Below are 12,869 nucleotides of genomic sequence, written 5' to 3' on the forward strand. Positions count from 1 at the left end.
TCCTCCCTTCCCCTCTCTTTTCTGCCCCGTATCTCCCCTCTCCTCTCTCCCCTTCCCTTTCCTCTCCTCCCCTTCTCTCCCCTCCCCTCCCCTCTTTCCTCTTCTTCCCTCTCCTTCCTTCCCCTCTCTTTTCCACCCCTTCTCTCCCCTCCCCTCCCCTCTCTTGTCTTCTTTCACCTTGCTGTCACCTCCTAATATGTTCTCCCAGCCTCCCCTGTAACACATCAGTAGGGTGTGGTAACACAAATCAAAGCAGGGTCCCTGGGTGAGAGGACAGGCCTCACTCTGCACCCCCAGCCCTTGGCATCTGCGGAGAGGAAGAAGGCAGGCTTCCCCAGATGGGCCCAGAATGTTGGCAGGTCCCTGCCCTGTACCACACTCCCACGTCCTGCTCTGGGGCTTCCCTGACATCTCTGTGCTCTGACAACCAGCCTGCTTCTGCTTCTATCTTCCCAAGCATCTCTGAGTCTTCCAGCTTCATCATTCATCACATTCAAGTACTGAAATGTGTTCAGTCGCTGCCTAAAGATGGGCCCCTGCTTTCCTCCTATCCCTTTCCTCCTCCTCTGGGCCTGCTTTGTTTGTTAGGAGACCTTTGCTTCTGTCCTGGACTCCTTAGGGGTTTGTGTCTCGTACTGCTACTGCTGGATCAAAGGCTATAGACAGTTTAATGACTTGTTTTAGTATAATTTCAAATTTCCCAAAACAGATGGACCAATTCACAGCTCTACCAAAAGTATGTCTGCATGCCTGCCTGTCTCCTGCCCCTCTAACATTCACAGCTTTTGCTTTTTGTTTTTTTTTGCCCATCTGATCCTCCCTCATTTTACTAGCAAGGAAACTGTAAGGAAACATAATCTGCTCAAGATCACACAGGCAGTGAATGGCAGAGTCATGATTTAAACCCTGGTCACTGGAGCCCAGGGCAGCAAGGTGGTGCAGTACATGAGTGCTGGCTTGGAATCGGGAGGATCTGAGTTCAAATCCAGCCTCAGATCTTTATTAGCTATGTGACCCTGGGCCAATCACTTCACCCTGATTGCCTCAGTTTCCTCACTTGTAAAATGAGTTGGAGAAGGAAACAGCAGACCACTCCAGTATCTTTGTCAAGAAAACCCCAAGTGGCGTCAGAAAAAGTCTGACGTGGCTGAGGAAAAAAAAAAGAGACGCCACATTGGAGTTCAGATGCTGAGCTCTCTTCCCCATATCATGTTGCTGAATCCCAAGAGCCCAAGGGAGGAGTGGACGAAGAAGGCCTGGCTTGCCATGTAGAACCAAGGAAGACACGATGCGCCAGCTCAGCTCTGCCGCTCGTGTGCCGTGTGACTGCAGACAAGTTCCTCCCTCTCTCTGGGCAGTAGCCCCCTTGTCTGTCGAACGCCACAGCCCGACCTGCAGTGCCAACAGGCCGTGATTTTCTGCCCCCGAGTTCCTTCTAGCGCTGATGTGCATCGATTCTAACACGTGTGCATATTTCATACATGTGTGTACATACACACGGATGTACATGTATGTAACACATGCAACATCTTTACACATGGGTTGTAGTTGCCATTAACGTTATTCTATGAGAGAACAGGACTACAGGGTGTACTGGGTCCACAGTGGAGGGACACACAGTCCTGCCTTGTTCTGCCCACCTGGTGGGCAATGACAAAAGCAGCATCTCTGGGTCGGGTGAGCACTCAACATTCTTCTCTACATTCTAACCCCGAGGGCCACTCCCTCCCATCGCCCGCAGCATCAGGGCAGGTGTTTATGTAAACTGAGGCACCAGCAAGGAAGTCAAGGCTGTCAATGAGGCTCTGGAAGGAAAGCTCACCACTCAAAGGCCACCTTGAAGATTTGGGGAAATGGCCAGAAAAAAAAGGAGCAACGGCATGTAAATGTGAGTGTGTGAGGTCACACACGGCAGAGGACAAGGAAAGTGGAGTCTGTAGGACACAGAATAGCAACAAGGCAGCCCATGAAACTAAGCAACATAGCTCACACTCGCCCATCACCTGAAGGAGCCAGTACACCAGCGAAAGGTACAGTATGAACAGTGTTACGAGCTAGGGCTTGAACCCAAGACTTGTGCCTCCCAGGCCCAACCCTGCTTCCGAGGCTCCATGTGGCCTCCCGGTCAAACTGGACCACAGACTAAGGAAGCGGCAAAACAAAGCTGGACCACGTACAAGCATCCTGGGCGCACATCGTTCAGGACATTACTGAAATCCCATGCACTGATCAAGGCTTTCTGACATCAGAGGACCGCAGAGAAGGTGGAAAAGGCCCAGAGCAGAGCAGTCAAGATGATCCAAGTTTCAATAAATGGAATCTCTGAGCAAGGACCGATTGGTATTTCCTTCAGAATGGAGAGAGCGCAGCCCAAGGCCTTGCATAATGGCAGTGAGCTGTTCTCTAGCTCCCCACAGAACAGAGGAAGGGAAATGGGCTTAAATATCCCTACAAGCAAGCACCCAGCAGTGAGACGGAAAGAACTTCCTGTATACCAGGTTGTGGAATTTCCTTCCTCCATGTCCTTAAAACCTGAACTAGCAATGCATTAGTCCAGGCTGAGGTGGGGGGGGAGGGTGGCAGAGGAAGGGACTGGTCCAGATGACCTCTCAGTGTCCCTCTGGTCCTTAGAATTCACTGGTTTGCTGAAAATATACAAAGGCAGAGATTTAGAGAGCCTAGATAACACTGACCATAATGAAATGCCCTACTGTGAAGATAAAAGAAAATCAATAACATTTGCCTTCTTTTTCTTTCTTTTTAAAAAATACCAATTGTTAAATTAATACTTCTTTGCCATTAATCAGGGCATAGCTCCTTCTACCTAAGCCAGTGAAAATCTATGGTTGGAGGTTCCAGTAATAGATCAACATCTCATTTATCTGATATTTCCACAGAATCAGCCACACATGAAGAAAGAATGCTGCTCAGCCTTGGATGTTCACACTTAAACCACCATGACTTTTTCTTTTATTCTAACCATCTGTAAGGCAAACCTCTCTTGAAAGCATCACACACACACACATCCCTGCCTTCTGAAATGCTGTGCACTGAACACCATTCCAGCTCTTCTAGGAGGGGCTGGGTCATCACTGCCACAGACATCAGTCATGCACTGACCGATGCTATGGGTGAGCAATGGCTCCCAGGGCTGGTGAGAGGGCAGATCCTGCCGTGGCTGGACTCGGGGACCACCATCCAGTACACTTCAGATAACACTTGCATCGGCTTTTTACAGTTCTTCTCTCTCCTCTCACCCAGCAAACAGCTACCTGTCAATGCTGCTGACATGCTTCTCCCCGTCTTGTCTGCTTTCTAATTGGCTATTTCTAATTGACTGAGATTTACCAAAAATAAGAAGCAGAGTTAGAACAAACGGGCTCTGGATGAGGGCCCGGGCCCCAGCCCCTGGCTGAAGTTCATGAGCTTCGTGTAGAGGCTTTGTGATTGATCGTTCTTCTGGGTTCAGAGCAGCTGGGATTAACAGATTACTAAAGCATGACTGTAAATCACGTTACTAATATAATACCCCTTAATGAGAGCTGAGAGCAAACCTGTGAAATGCAAACATGTTTACGAATGATTTCTCCTGACGCCCATCCCTTGACTCATGGGCGCCTTCCTAACCACTGTCCCAGCTTCTTTCCCCATTACGAGCATTAATCCTCTCCTGGGGTCACAACAACTGAGTGTGAGCTGTTACTACAAGCCTCACGCCCCTGCAGTAATTCAGATGAAAAGTGCATTACTGTCTCTCTCCTGAACTCCCATGGTTCCTGCATGACACCGACCTCACAAAGCGTCCTAAGAAACAGCCAACAGGCCCTGATGTCCAAAAGAAAGGGTGAATCTCTGCTAAAGGAAAACTTTAGGGCGGTCTCTATTTGAAACCACAATTAAAGAGAATCGTGCACATGTTTCATAGAGGAAGAGTGACCCGGACTGCCCTGCACACCCTGGGCAGAAGCCACGTTCCATGTCCCAGGGGTGGGGGCGGGGCCCGTGTAGCCAGGACCCCCAGCTCATCTGCAAAGAGACTTCCTACCTCTCGGTCCTTGAGCTTCATGGCCAGTACCAGCTGATGGCGGTGATTAGTGAGAGCCTCTCGATAATTTCCTTTGGAGAAGAATGCGGAGCCCAGGTTCCCGTGAGCTCGGCATTCACCCGTCTGGTCACCTGGTGGCAGAGAAGCAGATGGACAGCTTTTGTGAGGCCAACGTGCAGGGTCATCTCTTAAGGACACCCCAAAGAAAGAACTACCGACCTTCTCCATGAAATCTAAGCCTTAACTCGCTATCTCTTGGAAGAATGACTTTTTCCTTCCAATGACCCTGGCCAGAAAGGGCACAGAATTCAGCCCTGCACAAGGAACTCTCAGCCACTAAGATCACAACACACGAGCCAAGTGAGGGACTTAGGCATCCAGGAAATGGGAGGTTAAATACCTTGACACAAGCCAGATGCTCTGTGAGCCCCCTCGCTGCTCTGCCAATGACCCTTAAGCAGCAGGCCTGATCAGCCATCTGAATTCAAATGCATTATCAAACATTTCTTTCTCTCTCGATCCTGATCTAAGCCTAAGGTTCTACAAAATTCAGCAGAGCCAGTTGTTAGAAAGGCTTCTCAGTCCACAGCTTTGCATGCAGTAGGCACTTAATGCTTGCTGAACTGAAGGTTTTAGGTGCCAGGCCTTGGCAGCCTTGCTATGACTGTTTGCTTTGAGATGTTTCTGAGAAGAACAATGTGCACAAACGGCACCCACACAGAGCCCAAATCCCACGGATCCACTCTCAAGCCCAGCAGTTCTGTTATGGTGGGGCGGCATTTCCTTATCAGACAAATAAAAGCCCTTTCAATAACATTCTCTGAACATAGAAGAGACGGAAAGGACAGGGGCAGAGGGCGAATCCCCTTGTAAACATGGCTCTGTAACAGAAGGGTACACTGAGATCTTGGGCGCCAATGTTCAGGGCCTGATTCCCAACCACCACCCAAGCTGGAAACTCCCTACAATCAACCCTCATTATCTAGATGACGGCTGCTTTAGCAGGGAAAAGGAAGGAGATGGGGACAAAAGGCCCATCCCATCTAAACTTGTCACTTTCCACTGATGAACTCAAGTCTCCAAGGAGAATATCAACCCTCTGTCACCTCCATCTTCTTAGAATCATGGTATGGATTACATGAAAAACCAACGAGACGTGTGCCCCACGGGCCAGCCAAGAGTACTGTTATAAATCCTCAAGCTCCTCAGCCAGGCACACAGTAGGCACTCAACAAATGTTTATGGATGGATTTCCCATCTGTTCTACAAGAATCCCCCAAAGACCTGAAGGCCCTCGGAGCCGTACCTAAGGTCTTGGCTACATCCAGGTCCTGTTGCATATAGCCAGTGCTTTTCTCTGTGTTGCCCAGGGACCAGTAGGCACTGCTCAGGGCAGAGAAAACAGAGCCTCTGAGTTTCAGGCTGCAAGTGCCAATCTTCAGCGCAGCTTCCAAGACCACCACGGAGGCACCGTGATGGCCAGCCGTCAGCAGCTCCTGGCCAACCACAGACACCACCACAAAGGGGCTCTTGTCCAGTTTCATCTTCTGAAGCTGCTGATACGTGGGCTCGAGGGACTCTGAAAAATATGAGAACGGAGGAGGATCAGAAACAAAACAGCAACAGTCACCAACCCCTACCCCCAAGACCCACGTATGAAGTGCCTGTCGTGTGCCAGGCCCTCGTCAAACTCTAGGGGCGCCCAGTCTTTAAGGGGCTCCCCATCGGCTGGGGAGAGATAGCAGGTCCTGCGAGAAGTAGTGAAAGGAGGGAGAAAACAATGGCGAGGTCCAAAAAGGGCTCCCCTAAGAGGGGGCACCTGAAACAAGGTGAAGAAAGCTGGAAAGTCAAAGAGGTGGAGGTGGGAAGCATGTGCTCTGGGCAGTGAGAAGAGCCTAGACAAAGGCACAGATAAAGGGAAAGGCCGCATCTGTCTACACCACAGAAGACACCATCAAGGCTGGAAAAGCAGGGAACCAGCCTGGGGAAATGAGGAATTGGCATTTTACTCAACAGGCACCTAGAAGCCACTGAAGGGCAGGCACGTTCCTACTTGTGCCAGGGGGCTCCCAGACATAGATATCAACAAAAGCTCTAAAATGCCCATCACATCAAGCCCAAACACCTCTCCCTGGCTATCAGTGCCCTCCTTAAGCTAGAATCCTCCCCAGGAAGTCCTATTTCCCACTACTACCTAATACAAACACTCTTTGACAAGCCATGTTTATTCTCCCTCAGTGCCTTTGCACAGGACATACACAGAACTCTATAGATGTTTGCATGTACATATTTATGTACGTCTACAGAAATACTCTATAGAGACTACACATAAAGGAAATTTCAAGCGAGACCATGTGTGTGAACGTGCTGAGAACTGGTAGTTATTATTTTACGACGAAAACATGTTTTATAGCATTTCAATGTTTACAGAGGATATGTGATAAAGTAAAAATGTTATTTACATTACACAGATAAGCAGACTGAGGCACAGACACGTAAGGAGGTTTCTCTTACGGTTTCACACTTGGTAACCACCGGCACTGAAATTTGAGCTTAAGTATCGTGGAAAAAGCAAGTAAAACAAAAGAAGGAGAGAACATGTGGGGGAAAGAGACAGAGACAAAGAAAAAGAAGAAGAAAAAATATGGACCGAGATCTCTCCATATATATGGATCTAGATTTTGAGTGAATGAAGAGCAGCAATTACAGAAGAATCTTCAAATTCTTTTGGGAAGAAAAAGGTAAAGGAGCTCCTGAGCTCGGCCTTGCGCAACTGGACAACGTCAATCAATTAGCAGAAACCAGGACAGGAATCTGCACATGAGACATTGAATAACTGGATTCAGAAAACATTTATTAAGCACCTCTGATTCACAAAGGTCTGTTCCAGGCACTAGAGGAGATACAAAGTCTAGGTAAGGCAAAATCCCCGCCCTCAGGGAACTTACAGTTCAAGAAGGAGACAAGACACAAACACCATATCACCATCATGAGAAGTAAATTCTTGGGGTACAAAACAAAATTCCTATGGGAGGCCAGAGGGGACAAGAGAGCTCAGCAACAATGATCCCGAGCAATAATTCTGTCCATTGCACATGATATAATCGTGGAAGTCAGAAGAATGATGCTAACGTGTAAAAAATAAAATAAAGAGCACATATATATTTTGATAAAACTGATCATTTGAGTGCTGATTCTGAATCTGAGGCAGCCACAGCTTGAGCTAGGAGCCAGAATGGGAAGACCACAGGAAGGACACAGGTTCTAGGTCCTGCTTCGGCACCACCTTGCGCTGTTCTACAAAAGGGCATGGGCGGCCTCAGCCAGTAGTAGGTTTTCTCCTCATTGGAAGTTCTCAAGCAAAGGTGGCATGATCCTTGTTTGACCTCTACTTTATAGAGGGCTGCTGGTTTTTTCCTCCCCCCTCGGGTGTGGGTCGGCCCCGCTGGACACTGAGGTCTCTTCCAACCGTGAAATTCTACAAATCTAGAACAGCTGAGTAATCATGGGACAACCCCATCCCCTTTGTGAGCTTCAGTTTCCATCTCTACAAAATGAGGGAGAGTGTTGGGTCATGTGACCGTGAAGATGGAGGACTTGACATTCTTTCTGATCCTTAAAACCTCTCAAAACCACTCCAAAATCAGAATTATGCGAGAGAAATAAATTAATTTCAGCTGTTACCATCTAGCACAGCAAGAACCCAAATAAAGCAACACTTTGATGAAGTAAGGGTAGACAAAGTTAACCTCTAACCATTGAGCACTCCCTCCCGACTTCCCACCATGGGCCTGCAGCACAGATGCCCAAGCTGACCCAACTCTACTCTCATTTCTTCCTGCAGCTGTCAGAAAACCAAAAGGCAGGAGCTTGCTCAGGCTGTGACAGCAGCACAGCAGTGCCCTGGGCTATAACAAAACTCAACCAAACAAGTGGAGGGCGGAGGAACTGGGGCAAGGTGGGGGGAAGGGGGCTGAGTGGTCCTCCATCAAGGCTGTAGGGAGGAGCCCAGCGTCCGGCTGGGGCCACTCTCGTCCCCCCATAAACCACCAGGGCCAGGGACTGAGACCTGAGAAACAGGAACTCCCCACTGTGGGGGGAAACTGAGAGGGCTTTGAGGTCCAGCCTCCAAGGAAGCCACCACCAAAGAAGAAGCAGTCAGAAAGTGAGGGACAGGAGGAATATAAGAGAGAGAGGGGAAAAAAAGCCCAATTACCGAAGATCTCATGAGGATGAAAACTTGAGGACTTTGAGCATAAGCAGATAAACCAACAGGGGCAGTTAATAACAAAAGGCAATATGGCCTCCAGATCAACTAAAAGAGTCCAGATATCTATGAATAAATATCCCAAGACAAAGGAAGATGAATTAACACTCAATGAAGCAGAGGACGCTTAGGATCCCAAGAGAGCACGGAACCACAACAGGATGTTCCCAACACAGTTTAAAAGAGAAATAAACATTGTGAGAGGAGAATGGACAGCCTGCACAGCAGAAAAAATGGGCAGACTGGAAAAACCTGAATCCACGGCAGCCAAGGAAAAGAAGAGAAGATTACTGACTGAGAAGGCAGATACACAGAAGGACAACTGGAAAAAGAGAAGCTAAAAGCAATAATGTTAAAAGTAAACATGACCTCCTTACAAACAAAATCTATTCCCAAAGACAGCATGCATAGAAATGACTTGCTCTCAGAAGAATACAAGTCAAAAACAAAAAAACAACTTACCGTGATACAAGAAGTATTTTAATAAAACTGTTCAGAATTTCAGAACACAGGAAACAAACTGCCAATAGGAAGACTCCAGAGATTGTCTCCAGAAGAAAATAAAACTCCTGTGCTGCAAACTCCAAGACACCCAGGAGTTAAATGTAACCACTCCAATGACAAATACCACATTCTACAAGCAGCCAAGAGAAAGACCTTCAGATACAGAGGGAAGGAAGTCTGAATAAAATGAGAAACGAGAAACGAGCCACTGGGGCTTCTCTAGGGTCATTTCTAGCACTGATCTTCTTTGTTCTATGCTCCATGCTCCTCAACAGCTCAAGCGTTCTACGATGAAGGCAGGGGAGTGGGGAGGCAGCTTCTTGGCCTGGAATTGCTGCCTTCCTCACTTAGAATGCCAACACGTTGTCCCAGGCTCAGCTTCTCTGCACTAGACTCAGATAGAAAAAAAAGCAAAATATTTGCAAATTCATAAAAAAAGAGATGACTGCTTATTACAAGCATGTCATGCTTTAGGACAAGATGATATGTCTACCATATATACCTGTTTATTCTCTTTCACAATTCTATTTTAAAGCATCGCCTGGAAAGGATACATGCTAGAAATTAGAAGGACGACAGAAGAGGAAAAAAGAAGTGATTTCTCCATGAGAGTTAGCAGGGCAGCAAGGGGCAGCAGCAAGAACAACTGAGTCAGGATCAGAATCCCCAGATTCAGGTCCCAGCTCTCTGTTAACTGGCTTCATGGTCACTACGTTTCATCTCAGGTTTTTGGTTTTCAGGGCTATAAAAGGAGGAGGTGAGACCTGAAAGGGTGATGCAGTGGAAAGATGGCAGATTTGGAGTCCCAAGGGCTGGGTTCAAATTCTGACTCTGTTGCTGTGTCACTCGGTACAAGTCCCATTAGCTCTGAGCCTCAGCCTTCTGAGCCGTACAGCAGGTCTCCTCCCCTAAGCACAAATGGCTGCATGAGATCTCTATGGCCTTTTCCCTTCCTCTCGCTTTCTTCAGGCTCTTGCGCTGAGCCCTGCCTGCTGCCAGGTGGCATTTCTACAGCGGCTATTGTCCCTTTTCCTAGAAACCAGCTTCAGGCTGGCTGCTTCCTTGTGCAGCCCGGAAGGGCTGCTGGCCAACTGGACCAGGTGAAAATGCAATTTTTAAAAGTCATGACCTCAAGTCTCATTTCTCGACTAAGCATCTCTCGCCTGAAACAACATTACCACAGCAACCTCCAAACTGACTGAGGCCTGGAGCATTTCTTCCTTCAATCAGATTACTGCAGAGTGAACAAAGAACACTTTGACATTGTGGGGATGCCCAGGAACACCTAAAGAGCAGCACAGTAGTGGAGATGATCTAATGAATAGGGTCAGGGACAGGAAGAAGAGCCAAGGAACTTCCAGAAGAGATCGGTATCACACTGCAAGATTAGATGCAGAAACCAGGTGGAACCCTCTCCAGGCTCCACCTACAGGAATTAGAATGGGTCAGCTCAGATCGGCAATTAGAAGAGAATCGGAACCCAGGATCTCAGAGTCAGGAGGGGCCTCTGAGGCCGCAGGAGCCCAGAATGGGAGCAGGATGAGACTTCAGAGGCTGCCTCAGCCAATCTCCTCATCTGACGCTTTGAGGATACTGAGGCCCAGAGGAGACAACGTGCTCCAAATCACACAATCAGGAAGCAGCACAGCCAGGATTGAGACTCCAGTTCTTTAGGTCTAAACTCCTTGCTTTTCTACCACCCTGAGCTGCCTCTCTGGGAAAGAATACTCTTATGACATCTCTCCTCCAATCTTTGGCTGATGACCTCCAGTGAAAGAGAACTCACTCACTCCTGAGGTTGGACCCCCTAGGGCTACCCCGCAGGGCTCAGCAAGCGTGTCCTTCACATCAGCCTGAGCTTACTTCTCGGCCACCTGTACCCACTGCTCCTGCTTCTGGGCCAAGCAGAATGAAGCAAATCTCTCTTCCCCATAACAGACCTTCAAATACTTGAACACAGCTCTCATGGCCTTCCTGTGTCTTCTTGCCTCCAGGCTAAATATCCCTAGTTCCTTCCACTCACCCTCACATGGCATGGACTCCAGTTCCTTCCTCATCCTCATTGCCCTTTGAACAAACCCTGCTTGTCAATGTCCTTCCTAAAACATGTCACCCAGAATTGGCCAGGGGAAAATCAGTGAGACTCTCACCCCCATGTCACTGGGATCTATTCCCTTCTCAACACAGCCAAGATATCCTTAGCATTGGGGGTTTCCATGCACTAAAAATGCCAACTTTTTTTGAGACAAACTTCTCTCTAGGTCAGCCGTACCAAATTCCTCATTTTCAGGGGAGGAAACTGAGGGTCTAGAAGGGCAGTGACTTTCCCAAGATCACAAGGCCAGTCAGCAGCAGAGCTGAAAAGTAAAATTTAAAGTCCAGTCCCTGGCCTCCAATCTTTCAACTAAACTTCACTATTGTCTATTTTTTCCTTAGGGAAGCCAAGATCTGGCCGCATTCAACATATTTAATTATAAAGACCAAATTACAGGCTACAAAGGCCATGAAGTAAACTGTTCAGTTTCTAAAAATATATGTAAAATGGTAAGAGCGAGCCACAGCTCCAAATTTCCCAGCACTACCTAGGAGAAAGCATGGCCACCTGTAGCGTAGAGAAAACAGGCATGAGGCTAGAAAGGAACTCCAGGCTCCGACATGCAGGAACACAGTGGCCCTGAACAAAGCATTTAACCTCTGGAACCTCAGTTTCCTCATCTGTAAAATGGAAAAAAAAAACCCATAGACAATCCACCTAAAAAGGCTGTTATGAGGAAAGAACTTTTAAAACTATAAAGCACAAACGTGAATGCAAGCTATCATAAGACAATTCTGACAATTAGTAGGAGTATACTAGAGCATTGCCTCAAGGTAAAAGCTGGACTTTTAGCAAAGAAACTCAATCTTCAGGCTTTAGGAACCACTTGGGATTTGTGTAGTTTTCTTCCTCGAGTCTGTATAAAATGTGCAATGCCAGACTGATTGCAGGAGGCCCAGAAAGCCTCAAGAGTACACCCAGGCCACCCCAGGGGCAGCCCCAGGCAACACCTGAATCCCCACCAAGAACTGGTCCTCAGCACTCCAATTCTCTCAGCTTTCTTTCCGTACCCACCACTGCCTTCTCTGTCCCCTTCCCTTAGGTGCTGGGACAGGGGATGCTCCCACACACCTCTCTATCAGAACATCAGCGAGCCATCATGTTGATTGATTGATGGTGAAGGACAGCTGATCAAGGTAATGTGGGGCACTAAGTCACAGGACTACACCTCAGGTTCTAGTTCTGCCTTGTACTAGCTGTGTGTCCGTGAATGAATGAATGAATGGATGAATGAATGAATGAAAAAGCATTTATGAAGCACTTACTATGTATAAGACACTGTGCTAAACACTGGGAATGGATACAAGTTGTTTATTTGTTTTTTAAAGTGAAAGAATATTTAATCAAAAAGCTTACATTTTGATAGGAGAAGACAACCTATAGAAGGAACAGGAGATCAGGGAAGGGAATTTTGTCCTGAGAAGGTAGAAAAGGGGAAGAAGAAGATGTAGCAGTGTCAGAGAGAAAATGAAATGACATGGGGGTGTGGCAGAATGAGACGTGAAGTGGAAGTATGTCAGGGCCACCAAGAGAGATGCTAAGGTGGGCTCCTTTGCACACACTCAGGCATCAGTCCAAGCCAGCCAGGGACTGGGGCCTGGATTTAGGAAAACCTGCAGATGGAGACCTAGGGCTCAGATCTTGTACGAGTAGGAGGATGGGAGAGTGGGCGATGCAGGTCACCGAAGGCAGGCATGTGGTGAGGCCTCCTTGGAGCAGATGGATGGCTCAATGAGACATCAAGCGAAGAAGTGTCTCGTGTTACATTCTAGCAGCCTGTGCTGTGGTCCTCCATTCCCCTCCACTCCCCCCCCCCACATAAGAGGCTAGAAGGGAGGGAGTGTGTCATGTGTCTCATCTAAACTCTGCATCTTTTCCAAGCCTAGAATAGGGCTTCCCACATAGCAAGCACTTAGTGCATGCTTTCTCATTGATTTATTAAAGCACTTTGTAAATGT

General features: G+C 47.8%; 1 protein-coding gene across 1 annotated transcript in view; it reads right to left on the reverse strand.

Moving 5' to 3' along the window:
- Positions 1-12,869, reverse strand: part of TTC28 (tetratricopeptide repeat domain 28) — a 639,521-nt gene that overhangs the window by 289,684 nt on the left and 336,968 nt on the right. Inside the window, exons 4-5 of the mRNA XM_027863073.1 lie at positions 5,352-5,624; positions 4,046-4,176 (exon numbers count right to left, since the gene is read on the reverse strand). Coding sequence (XP_027718874.1) covers positions 4,046-4,176; positions 5,352-5,624 — 404 coding nt within the window. The remainder of the gene's footprint in view (positions 1-4,045; positions 4,177-5,351; positions 5,625-12,869) is intronic.

This window comes from Vombatus ursinus, unplaced genomic scaffold (genome assembly GCF_900497805.2).
Source record: "Vombatus ursinus unplaced genomic scaffold, bare-nosed wombat genome assembly UNPS02001287.1, whole genome shotgun sequence".
NCBI lineage: Eukaryota > Metazoa > Chordata > Mammalia > Diprotodontia > Vombatidae > Vombatus > Vombatus ursinus.